This window comes from Triturus cristatus, chromosome 11, assembly GCF_964204655.1.
Source record: "Triturus cristatus chromosome 11, aTriCri1.1, whole genome shotgun sequence".
Lineage (NCBI taxonomy): Eukaryota > Metazoa > Chordata > Amphibia > Caudata > Salamandridae > Triturus > Triturus cristatus.
In genome coordinates this window covers 940015391-940029094 of record NC_140594.1, presented here as the reverse complement: position 1 = coordinate 940029094, position 13704 = coordinate 940015391, and the positions used below count along the sequence as shown (strand labels likewise).

Here is a 13704-nt window from a genome sequence, read left to right as displayed (position 1 = left end):
AAGAGAATTAATTTCCGAACCGGAAGTCAGGGAAGCTGGCAGATGTGGTAAGCAATGTGGTCATATTTCTGAAGGTTAAAAACGACCCCGGCTGCTGCATTTTGCATCTGGTGCAACTGATAAGTGCTATTTTGTCGGGGGCCTCATATGCCGCATTCCAATAGTCCAGACAAGATTCGACAAGTGTGTTGGGCACAATCACTTTATGAGAAAAAGAGAGAAAAGGGAAAACCCGCTACATGAAACTGATTTATAAAAAAGCACCTCTGTTTATCAAAGTCAAATTGTAGGCCAAATTTAAGTTGAGCAAAAACAGGGCGCTCTACATTCTTCACCGCATTGATGGGTGTAGGAGCTGGAGCGTTTTGTTCAGTAGGACATAACGCCCGCTCGTGTTGTAGGATGTTATAGGGTCAGTTGTAGCCGGGTTCAGTTTCGAAGTCTGTGCATCCAGACCCGAGCCCCATCTAGGCTAAAGGGAAGCCTGAGGTGTCTTCGTCAGCTCGGTCCAGATTGCAGATGGAGTGGAAGATGTGATGCTACACGTAGAAAGCCATGCGGTGACACATATGGGAGAAGAGAAGATGTGGGGATGAGGGGGTACCCGGAGAAGAAACATTGTGCAGAGCGGAGGGGAGAAACTATCACACAAAGTGATGGGAAACTGCGAGAAGGAATTAGATGGCACTGAAGTGGTGATCCGAGGGCACATAGAGGAGCACCAGGAAGTGGCCATGCGCTAGCCTCCTGCGATGTACGCTTGACCCAGACCCTGCTGATTGCACTCCTACAACCGGTGGGGACTGGTCTTCCCGAGCCAACGTTTCGACTCTACTGAATCCCCTGACCTTCTCTAAGGCTTTACCTCCTTTAGTGTCAGACACAGCCTGAGGTGCCAGCCAGCTGATTATAGTCCAGTGCAGGCTGTTAATTCATCTCACTTCATGACCCACTACTCTCTTCACTGTATATGATTCCAAACCCATCGGCTGCTACAACTAGGTGGTTTGTGGCGGCTTAAAACATCCCAAATCATAACAACTCGTCCTGCTACTGCAACCCTGTTATGGCTTCCTTTTCTTACCCACATGCGAGCAATTGTTGCCCAGTCCTTTGTTCTCATTAAGGCCCGTGGCACTCCATATGCCAATGAGTCGCCTATGAGTTGGCCCAAAGGGGTAGGAATAATATGTCACATAGAATTCGCAACGAGATGGTAGATAGGCAAAAGCTAAGAAAGGACAAAAAGGAAGTGATGTGACAGACCAAAGAATTGGAGAGAAGATGGAAAACAGAGGCGAGGATCAGGTGGCAGAGAGAGAAGTGGAAGAAGGCAAAGAGAGAGGGCGATCAGTGGCACACAGCGGAGCAGAGATGATGGCAGTCAGAGGTACATTTGAGAGGGTGCGATGATGAGATGGAATACAGTGCCAGAGATAACGTGGCTCACGCAAGTTGAGATGAGATGGCAGAGAGACAAAGGATGAGACAGAGCAGAAAGGATGCTATGTGCTGGACCTGAAGGGCAGAGATTCAGAGTCCTCAGATCAGGAAGTTGTAGTAGTCGAGGTAAGAAAGGATCCACATTTGGTGGACGTCCCCAGAAGAGCTGGTTGTGGGGTCACCACATAGATCCATGTCAGCAGGACCCCATGTTCCCAGATCCGGACTCTCATTTCACATCCTAGTGATCTGTGCGTGTTACAGTGATTGGTTGCTCTGTTTAGCCAAGTGGAACCACACTCTTGATAAGAAGGATTTGAGGTACCAGCCCCCAGGCCAGAATGAGGGTATCCTGACAACATGGATAAAGGGGCAAAGTCAGTTGCTGAGAAGACGGATAGAAATACATTTTTGGATTGTCCTAAATAGAAGATGGTTTGCTATGCAGGAAAAAAATTATTTAGGGAACTGGCAGGACCAAAGGTTGAAGTGAACAGGAACTAAAAGGAACTGAATCCCAGTGCGTCCATCGTTACTGTCAAACAGTCCCACTGCTTTTATAACAATATTCATTCACCTGGTACTTTCATTTAGCAACTTTAAGATGCCTTTTCTTTGACAGTTGTGTTTGATGTGCTCATCACAAGCGAGGCTCCTAAACTTTAACTTGTTTTGACAACATTGCAGTAACGTCCCCGTACCCACCTCCCCAGCCACACTGCACCCATTTTGTTTACCCTTCAACCTCTGAATAGGAAGTCTGGGGCCTTCATTTGTAGGATGGTTTCTAGGGTGTGGGTTAGGTATGGCCCAGCTCTAGATGTTTCACTCTCAGGCCTAACCCATCGGATCTGATTATTTTTCTTCACATTGAGACATAACCAGTTGGCCGCATTCATTTTAGGATAGCGCCAAGGTAGCTGGCCAGTTCCAAATGTATACTGTTTCTGAAATAACTTCTGCCTATTGCCCATAAGGCAGAACATTTGCAATAATATAGGAAAAGCATCCATTTGAATAATGTTGATGCTTTAGATTTAGTTGGATCAATCATTTTTATTTTACTGTATTCATGAACCGAGATTTCTTTATTAAGTCCCTGGGCCAGGCAAATCATTTCTGCGTAATAAATGTGGAATATTTGTGTGGCCAGGGTTCCGCCATTCTATGGAATGGGATGCGGCCCTGAGTAATTACCAGTGGCTGGGAATAATTCTAGTATTCCACCCATCACTTTTTTGCCTACTTCAAGGTTCCACCATACAGAAAAATATGCCTTCCACATTCCCTGCTATACACTCAGCACCAGTACAAATTAACTGTTACCTGCCCCTGGCTGTTTAGAAAAGTGGCCCATAGTACTGGGGCCTTCTCAGTTGGCCCTTGGTAGAGATGCTAAGCAATGTTTCCTTAAACATTGGTTGAGTCAGTAAATGTTTTGTTAAAAAAACAGCGCCTGGAAGCAGTTTTAGTCTTTGAGGCGCTCATGGTGTCTCTATCAGTGTTTCAAGAAGCAGGTACTTTTTATCCTATCGTCATTTCACAACCTGTTAGTAAGTAACACGCTTAAAAGTCTTCATTCCTGGAAGGTAATGTGAAAAGGTGAAGCCTGGAACAATCGTTAGGCCTCTCTGTTAAAAGAACGTGCCTAAAATGGCCACACACAACCAGGGACTACAGTGCTTCACGCCGCACCAGGTGTGTGCACCGCCGAATTCACATTCACTGTACACTTTGCGGTGCCCACCTGGGGCGCAAAGCAGGCCTCTGCAGCCCCTACGGCGCAGGCTGAGCCCAACCCTTCAGAGGTCCCCAAAATCCTCTAGGGAGGCATCTTTTGCCCCAATGGCCAACGCATATATGAGATGTATGGGAAAGTCTGAGGCCCCACACCACATTTTGCAGGGAGCCCCGTAATTTTGCGTTACGTCACTGGTGTCCACTCATATCTGTTCACTGTGAAAACCACTGCAATGTAGTGGTATCTCCTTCACTGGTGAAAGTCTGAGCTGACTGGAGCACTAGCCCACAGCGAATGAGGGAGATAAAATGATGAGACAAAATACATACTACCACCACCAACAGACCCATCACACTCCTCCTCTGATGCGCTCGTGCCAGGGCAGTGCCTACATCACAGACACTTACATTCACCTTCTTTACTCAGTAACACTGAGCGCTAACATAGCACTCCCTAAAACTAAATAGCCTCTGGGCGCTTTGGTAGATGGTATCAGCGTGGACGAACGGAAGGCTGCGGTGAAACGGCAGCATTCAAAACCTGGGGCATATCAGCAACAACCGGCGATAATTATCGCTAAGCGCACTCAGCGCTAGGATAATTACCGCCGGCTAGTGTGAATTTTTATCGCTGAGATAGCGTGCTATTAGCAACGCTTATCTCAATAGCGATAAAAATCCTCACGCTAAGTGGCTAACGTGAGATTATCGCTGGAAACCCAGCGATAAGCTCACGTTAGATTGTTGATAGGGACAGACAAACTTAGCCAGGATATCCTCCTTCCATAGGATATCATGGCTAAGTCTGAAAAATTCGAACGTAAGGGAACCATATGCTGGTTCCCATGCAGGCTGCACAGCTATGTGTTTGAATGAATCCAATCAATCAAATATTCAATACTCGATACTCTTATTTTTAATTTTATCCATTTTAAACTCGATTTGCTTTTCACCATGTTCATTGTTCTTCAATTCATTTTATTCATCCACGAATGATGCATAAATGTTCACAAAAACACAGGAGAAGTGGTTGCCTCATGTCACTTCTTTATTAAAATTGCCCAATGCATTTCGAGAGAATTCTCTTCCTCAGGGGCGTCTAAAAAGCAAACATGTTCAGATAGTTTATATGTGTTACATATTTTTTTTGTCATCGCACATATTATCAGATCACTATTCCCTCAATTAGTTTAACCATAAACCCTTATCGATTTCATAATGAGTAAATTAAGGGATATTTTAACACAAATTGGATTTCCCCGGCTAAAAATGATGTAAATCACCTTTACAAACGACCCGCATTAGTTTCATTTATCCTAAGTCTGAAAAATACCAGACGTAAAAAAGCAGCGTTAACCGCGGTTAGCGCTGCTTTTTTTGTCTCTAACAGGATTAGCGATATTCTTGATAATAGGAGAAATGTCGCTTAGCGACATTTCTCCTATTATTTTACTCTGGAACGCCTCCTTTGCATCTCATTAGAGATGCAAGGGGAAGCGTGGAGTAAAAGGGTGCTAACATGCGAATTTGCATGTTAGCACCCTGTTGTTGATAGGGTGCTAGTTTTATCTCTGCTTTTTTGGCTTTTAAAGCCAAAAAAGCAGAGATAAAGCCCTTGTTGATATGCCCCCAGGTTTCCTCCGCAACAGCACTAACCCTCTGTGCTAATTTACCAGACATCTCTATCACTGCCCGGTCAATTAAAACATGTCTAGTAGCAGAATGTGCTGCGCGCTCGAAAGCCACACCACAGCAAATTGCTAACAGCTTGTGGGTTTTGGCGTTCGACTGCTCCATTCATGGGGCCCCATGTTGAACCGTTTCTTACTCCGTAAACAGCAAAACTAAAATGACGTCTTTTGACTTCGGCAAAACTTCGTGGAGTCTGGACCCGGCTGAGGCAACGAGTCCCCTCTTTCCTCCATTATTTATTTCAAATGTGTCCCTGTCATAACCTACCATTTATCTGTACGTGGTGGTTGTACAAAATATACCGTCAGACGTTCGCATCTTGGCAACTGTAAACAGCGCACGGTGCTGCTGTCCTGTTTCGTGTCAGAAAGTTGCAGAGATGCCGATTTAAGGAGTTCACCGCGTGCACTAATCCCTAGGCCGGTGTCGTAAGAGTGCGCCTTTCGTCCAAAGCAAGATTTGCATTGTTTATGGAAAGACGAGACAAGAAAAACTTGAATTGGCGACTGATAAATGTCAAATCACAAGACAAGACAGAATGGACGTTTTCGGTGTATTATGCTCTTAACACTGGGATGTATAAAAGAAAATCAGTGGATAACTGAGAAGTCAATGTGGAAGCAAAGGAGAGAGAGGACAGACGTAAAGAGCCCGAAGAGCGAGGAAGAAACGACCACAGAGAGAAACCTTGAAGGAGGTTAAATAAGGCTGTTGGTCAAAAATAGACAAACCCGTGCACTAGGCAGGAGAAAATGTGTGTTTTTGTCAAAGGAAAATAACGATGCATCATCGGCTAAAATGTCAGCTGCGGAAAGAATTGTAATCACAGCTTCTCCACCTGACTAAACTGTGCTATCCTCGGCAAACCGTGCTCTGGTCTGCTAACTGCTAAATATTGGGAGTCCTTAGACGCAAGTCAAAGGTGTGAACTTAACAATTTCTAGCTAAGCAATGGCATCCCAGCAGACTGAATATGCAGCCGCATTCCTGTCTTCTAAGCGCTGCGTAAAAGGTTAATTTGCAGCATGCGGGGAGCGCCGTGGGATCGATGTTAGGTCAGAGTTTCGTAGAGCGCACTGTCTCCAAAAGACGCTGTTGGAGCTATAACTTAGCATAACTCGAGTAGGTGAAAGGTCAGATGTCAAGCGCCGCAACAGAGCCTAATTAGGGGAAAACTGCAAGCTTGGAAATGGCGCTCGGGTACTCACAGCGTGACGGTCTTGTTGGGCATGAGGCCGGGGTCCGGGGGCTCCAGCAGGTCCTCGTTGCTGCACTGCACCTTCGTGCGGACCTGGGTGCTGAGCCCCGGCTTGGCCCTCTCTTCAACGCATTTGCAGTTGTGGAGCAGCAGAGAGGGGCATGTCCGGCCGACCGTGCCCAGGGAGGCCAGGGCGAGCACGAGCAGCGGCCAGCGGCCCCACGCCGCCTCCCGCATCCTGGCACCCCGGAGTCCTGTCAGCCCATCCTCTGGAGCCGCTCTGACTGGCGCCCACCTCTCCGCCCGAGCGCGATGCCCACTGCGCCAGTCACACCACAGGGGCGAAACCCGTCCTGAGGAGCGGGCTTAGTCAGTCAGTAATATCACCCATGGGCTCCCCAGCGATATCCAGGAGAGTTCCTCAGGAGGGTGGGCTGTGCCCACGGGGTGCCGTCTCTGCCCACCTCAGGGCGCCCGTGGGCATCCTCTGGGTCGCACCGGGTTTCTTCTGTGAGTCCTTCCGCCCTGGTGGCAGCGTCCCTCTCCGTTAACTGTTCTTAAGAACTGTTTTCAGTAAAAGCACAAGTGTCAAGACTTGAAGGCACTAAGGCGCTAGGCTGCCACTGTAGACGTCCTGCACAACTTCTGGCTCCGGGCATACAAAGTGGTCCGCGAACCTCTGCCGACTTCCTCCCACGCCTTGTGATGGCTTCCGTCTAAAACATGTTATTTTGTGCTCCTTTCGCCTCTGCCCGCTTTGGGGACGAGCGTCGCTGATCTCCCGGTGCCCGCTCTGCGGCCCGCAAGTCCCTAATGATGGCACATAGCGGTTCTGCTCCCCCGCCTGCCGCACACGCTACATCCCCGGGCTCCCAGAGCTGCATCCACTCCTCTGGCAGAGCAAGCCCCTCAGCGCTGCCTGCCCGCAGGATCTCACAGGGTCCTAGCGCAGGGAGGGCCGGACCCCCGCCTCTCCCCCTCACATATAACCTTAGCGCACAGGACCGGCCCAGCTCAGCTGTCTCCCATTATGCCGAGGAAAGTTCTCTGTTTGAAGTCTACTTTTTCCTCTCGTTAGCCTTGAATCTTTCCCTCCTCCTTGTTCTAGAGTTCTTTTTGTGTGTAGGCTGGTTTTAAGGATGAAAAAGCCCCTCACCCCGCAACGAGAAGGGGGGTTCCCCCAATGTGACGGCACAAAGAAGCTCGCGTTTCCTCCTGTGCCCCAAAGCCCTGCAGCCTCCGGCCTGCTGTGTGCTGGAAAGCCCTCACCCTGCAGGTCCCCAGCGGGCCGACAGGAGTCCCAGCGTCACCGCTGACGGGGCCCATTAAGGTATTGCCCCCTCACTCGGCCTTCCTGACTTTCCTCACACTGACGAGCCCCAAACAGGGCAAAACGCGTCTGTGGTTCCCGAGCAGCTTTCCAGAGACGTCTATGTTTGGCTGACAAAACTAGCTTTTAAAGTTGTGAATCCATTCTGAACTTGTGCACGGATCTCAAGAAGCAAAACGTGTTTTCACAGTGAAAACCTGCATTCCCTTCACTTCGTACATGTCATGCAGAAATCTGGGGTGAAAAAATCCCTAGTTGCCATTGCGCTGTTGAGTGTGCCCCTTTTCATAAGAGCACACATTTTCTGCTCCACATTACAGTTATGGTATTTTATGGGATTTTTAGCCTTTTATGTAGCCAGAAGGTCATCTCAAAGGACATATGGGCGGTTTACTGACAATTTGCGCCTGGTGTGTGATGAAAACCATCTCAAAGTGTTGAAATGGGATTACTTTCAAGTGCAGGACTTATTTTTGTTCTGGACAGTGGCCTTAAAGTAACTCAAAGATTAAGAGCTACTTTTGCGTGAAAGGGGTGTACCGGGGTGGCACTTGAGTGTTTGCATGCAACCACCCATGTTTTTTTGATGCAAAGCCCTAAGTACTAACAAATCTAGACATGGCCTTGAACCAAAACTTTTCGACTCCTTGAAGCAGGCATAACGTTGGAGACACTTTCTCATTTCTCCATGCTTTTCAAGTCTTGCATGTGTGCTGCACTGTTCAGCGCACATACGAATTTGAAAACTGTTTAAATTATGTCTAGGCATTGCTTTTTGTCCTGGGACGGTAGGCTTCCAGAATAAAAACCTATAATAGACATCATGCAGAAATCCTTCCACTATGGTGGAAGGGGTGTGTGTGTGTTGCGAAAGACAGCCTGAAGTGTGCTACCGCAAGTGGAGAGAGAAACCGTTCCAGTACATATGCCGCAGATCTGCTCCCTCCCTATGATGGCCCCAGTACTTCTGGCATGGAGAAGTCATAATTTAGGAGAAGATTTACTCACATTTCATCATTGGTGGCTGGTAAGTGCAGCTTAGAGGGGGCGGGCCCTGCCCCCACACACACACATGCACTCTCACTTACACAGATGCATTCCCATGCAGACGCGCACACACAACCATTCACAGCACTCACTCTCAAATACACATGCATACATACCCTCACACACCACTTAATCAACTCACAACACTTACCTGCTGCAGTTCTCTGGGAGGGAAGCCTCGGAGGTGCAGGAGGGTTGGGGCGGCTCCCTCCCCTTAGGTCAGCCAATGGGGGAAGGCATCTGTCCCAACCTTGTCACAGAGTAGGATGGGGTCAGAGAGACTGCTGCCCCACCAGGGCACAAGTCCTAAAAAAATAAGTGGGGGGACGCTGACGTCACGATAGGAAGTGATGTCACGAAAGGTGGCTTGCACCATCAGACTCATTGCCTCCCCTCGCTCACCCCTTAGATGTGATTGCATCAGAGAAGCCAGCGCGTGAACAGCGTTCTGAATGAGCTCCGATCTCGCCCCAGAGAGCCCAAAGAGTGAATGTGTGGCTCCATTTGCTCCAGTTATCGAGCTCCCGGTAAAATAAGTGGGGGAACGCCGTCCACCCGTGTGGTACCCCGACTCGAGCCCTGGCCCCCACCCACTCTGTGGCAAGGAGTCAGTGATAGACACTCAGCCCTGTGCACTTCAAGGCTTAAGACTGAAGTGCCCAGGTACAAGGCTATCACTGAGGCTCCCCCTCGCCACGAGGGGAAGGGGCTTGAGAACCCTTGCCGAGCTGAGGAGGTTAGGCCAACAGGAGCTATGACAGCCTCGGCCCAGCAAAGTTCAGCTCAGGCAGCCAGGAGCCTGCACGTTTAGCTCGTGTCTAGCTCCTGGCTGCCTGACCTGAAAATAAAGAGTGCAAAAACAACAGTTGATGGACAGAATGCAGAACAATGTCATACATTCACCCCAGTACAGAGATCTGGGCCTAAATCCATCGTTTTTTTGCTCACCATGCCATTCCAGTTTGAACCCAGCCATATGCAAATCAGTCTTGACCCTGTGCCTCATGGGAACAGTTCAGCCCGAACTGCCAAGCCAGGTCCTCCCTGGACTGGAACCAAGCATCCTAGGACCGGTTTCGGGGTTTCACCCCTCTTCGCCCAGGATAGCTTGATTCCAGTGGCATGGAGAACACGGGACTCACGTCTGAGCATACCCGTCCCACTCGGGGTGACAAATGCAAAAACAACAGTTGATGGACAGAATGCAGAACAATGTCATACACTCACCCCAGTACAGAGATCTGGGCCTAAATCCATCGTTTTTTTGCTCACCATGCCATTCCAGTTTGAACCCAGCCATATGCAAATCAGTCTTGACCCTGTGCCTCATGGGAACAGTCCAGCCCGAACTGCCAAGCCAGGTCCTCCCTGGACTGGAACCAAGCATCCTAGGACCGGTTTCGGGGTTTCACCCCTCTTCAGCCAGGATAGCTTGATTCCAGTGGCATGGAGAGCACGGGATTCACTTTTGGTGAAACCCCGAAACTGTTTCTAGGATGCTTGTTTCCAGTCCAGGGAGGACCTGGCTTGGCAGTTCGGGCTGGACTGTTCCCATGAGGCACAGGGTCAAGACTGATTTGCATATGGCCAGGTCTAAACTGGGGTGGCATGGTGAGCAAAAGAATGATAGATTTAACCCAGATCTCTTGACTGGGGGAGAATGTTTTGATTTGTTCTGCATTCCGTCCATCAATTGTGTGTCTTTTGCTTTCTCGCCCTAAGTGCGCCGGGTATGCCTAGACGTAGGTCCCGGGCTCACTGTGCCACTGGAATCAAGCTATCCTGGCTGAAGAGGTGTGAAACCCCGAAACCGGTCCTAGGATGCTTGTTTCCGGTCCAGGGAGGACCTGGCTTGGCAGTTTGGGCTGGACTGTTCCCATGAGGCACAGGGTCAAGACTGATTTGCATATGGCCAGGTCTAAACTGGGGTGGCATGGTGAGCAAAAGAATGATGGATTTAACCCAGATCTCTTGACTGGGGGAGAATGTTTTGATTTGTTCTGAATTCCATCCATCAATTGTGTGTCTTTTGCTTTCTCGCTGAAAAGAAGAGTGTCTGTCAGGCCGAACTTTGCTCAGCCGGACAGACACGTTTTATGTCAAAACGTTGCAGGGCATAGCCCCTTCGCCCTTATGGATGGTCCGCTGCTGCATTTCATGCATCGCAGGGAAGCAAGCAAAGCTTCTGAGTTGCTTGAAAGGAAGACAACAGAAATTACCATTATCTACTAAGATATGGCGCATTTCTTCCATCACAAAACACTATGAGAATGGGGGACAGGGTGCGTTAAAGAAAAAGGTAGGTCCAGTACCGTTGCTCCCACGAACTAGCATGTATTCACTGACTGGTAACTGTTTCTAAACGAAGGCAATAACCTACTTGGTTACGTAGAAAGGGAAGATAGAAAGTGGTCTCTATGTGTGGTTCCAACTTGATGAAGGTGGGGCAATTTCTCCTTTAGATATTAGTGCCCTCACACACTCTTGCGAGTGTCATGCTTCATCATCGGGCGTTGTTCCTCGTGGGGGTGGCGCTGCTGTCCTCCACGGGCCCTGCAAGACGGTTCTTTGTCGGAGATCTTTTAGGAGACGCCGCAGTTGTGCATATGGGTGTGTGGGCCTGAAAAGGATTAGTGCAAGTGTATTAAAATTACCCCACCGGTACCCTGAAGTCAATTTTTATTCGTAGGTCCGAGAGGTAAAAGTAAAAGAATTACACAAGGGAGATGGCGCACCTCTAGTAACAAATATAGTAGAGGTCGAGGTATTACTCTGCTGCTCTCAGTACCCGTGTTTGTTTGTGAATGTGAAATCTGGTCAACATGTTTCGCGCTAGGAAAGAGGTCCCTAATGGATCCTGGTGTGCTTCGTCAGGACCGTGCAGTGTAAATTCGTGAGTAAAAATAGGAGCAGGGAAAAGGACACCCTATATTCCTATGATACCTCTATTAAGGTGTGAGTGCGTCATAACGCTCATAGGAACATCTCAATCGTGTTCCTGTTATTACCCCTTCAAAAGAATGGAGTGCCTCCTCGGCGATTCCCCGCGGTCTCGAGAGGGGATATGAGTTAGCCCTTTCGGTATGGCCCAATACCTGCCCTGCAGCTGGTTGGATGCTGGAGCATTTCTGCCATCTCCTAGCGCCAACACAGACACCTGAGCACAATGGTGCAAGGGTGTCTGCATTACTGGCAAGATTGTTTTTGTGCATGAAGGGATACCTTCCCACACAAAACATTTCTTAGAAGCAATTTCCTCTTTCTATATGTGCTGCAGAATGCAGCACGCAAGGAAAGAGGAAATAATGTGAAAAAAAGATATTTCTCCTCATTATGCTTGCTTCAGGGAAGCATAGAATTTTGGCACAATTCCAGGTTTACTCACCTTAGTAAATCTGTGATTGAGTCAAAATCCATCAGTGGATGCATGAAAATGCCCATGCTCCACCCATGGAACATCTCCCCAATGCAAAGTTATGCAAGGCAGTGCTATGCGTTGCCTTTCGTTACTTTGTATTTATTAAACCACGCAAAGCCATGCAAAGTGGCTTTTCAAAGCGAGTCTGAAGCACTGCCGCTTTTGTTACTGGGGGGCAATATTGTAGCACCACTGCAAAACCGGTTCCCAGCACCAATTTATAGTTTATTCTAGAGAAAGTAATCAGCTGATGAGCCAGGAAGAACACTGCAGTGATTGACAATACTCGTTGAGTGGCCTTCACCGACTAAAATGGCTATTGTTTAGACTTGTGCAATAATTAACACTACTACTAGCTGGGACTCTTTTCTGTCTTCTGCTATGGTTGGTCATCGGTGCCAGTCTGCTGCAACAACCCCGCTCTCTGGAAAGGAAATCAAGCGTTTCAGACATGATGGGCATTTTGAATGGCCTGGAGGGAGGAGTGGACTCAAACACATCTAGGTCCAGTAGGACATTAGGGTATTTCAGGCAAAGGCGGGGGCCTTGAAAGGCCAGCAGGGTTGCGGCAAGGGGCACAGATATGGAGAGATTTCAAGACAAAATTGGGACTAAGAAAGACGAAGACACTTGGAAAGAGGCCATGTTGTGCTGTCCCAGGTGTGTCCAAGGCAGGTCCTGTTCTCAGAATACATGTCAGCTATTCAGAATGATAATTCACGACATAAATAGGTTTCATTTACATTTGTTTGATACACATTTAATTTAATTACATATCCTAAAACTCTAACACGGATCTGACATTCATAGAACTGCACTGGAGACTGTTTTGGGAGCTTATGTTTGATTATTGATTTAGATAGTACATTACAACACCTTGATGTCGCTTTAAACAGTGGTGTGGCTGAAGGGGGTAAAGACATGGAAAAAGGACTAGTAGAGAGAGTAGGAGGAGACAACAGGGAGGGTGTAGAGAGCAACCCGGCCTCTCCCCTAAGTTGTATCCCTGCACACCCCTCGTGACCAGGCTTGTTCCGAGGGGATAAATAATACGGGCAATGATCGCATGTGATCACTTGACGAGTAGCACAGAACTGTGTGGACCCTCTGTCAATCGGTGCTCCGATTTGGGCCTACCTCACACCAGGGTCAGCCCACCACATTGGCAACGAGGGAGTGTCAATCCCTCGCTGCAACCCAGCTGCTGACTTGCTCCCGCGCCGCAGTGCCGGTGCCCTACTGCAGCATCGCTTTGACTCCAGCTGGCTGTTCCATCAGCCACCACCACCGGCTGTGCTGTGTCGCCGTGGGGTGGAGGACCCTCACGGAGCAATTCTCGCTGGTCACGCGCCTGCCCAAGCCCACAGAGATTGCCAGATGCTCCACTGCCCGCTCTATAAATGCTGCGTCATTGGGGGTGTGGTCCCCCTCCCCGCAACAGCCGCATCGTCGCTGGCCGACAGCGCTGCAAGAAGAGGCAGCGTGCACGCCTCATCGACTGCTGGTTTCCAGGTGAGGAAAGAAGGGAACGGGGCAGTCGTGTGACGATTCCTGTGGGGGTCAACACACAGAAACAGACCACGAGGAACAGACTGAGGCATAGAGACTTCACCATTACCAGCCAGAGGCCCCTTATAATCATGACTTTGCCCCAGGGGGTGCTGAAAATAAAAGATTGGCAGAGGGTCTGAAAAAAAAGAAAAAGGGCCTCAATTAAAGACATAATTTTGCCCACACGCCCAGGGGACCCAGTATTGCGACCAGGAAACATCCATAGCAGTGAAGTTTTGAATCAATTGAACAGTGCGCACGCCACCACCCACCTCTGAGGTGCAC

The 13704-nt window shown here is 48.8% G+C and overlaps 1 protein-coding gene across 1 annotated transcript in view; it reads right to left on the bottom strand.

The window, feature by feature from the left end:
- The window catches only part of ADGRA2 (adhesion G protein-coupled receptor A2), a 511074-nt gene extending 503895 nt beyond the window's left edge, over nt 1-7179 (bottom strand). The window contains exon 1 of the mRNA XM_085634945.1: nt 6084-7179. Coding sequence (XP_085491071.1) covers nt 6084-6310 — 227 coding nt within the window. The 5' untranslated portion in view covers nt 6311-7179. The remainder of the gene's footprint in view (nt 1-6083) is intronic.
- Between the last annotated feature and the right edge of the window lie 6525 nt (nt 7180-13704).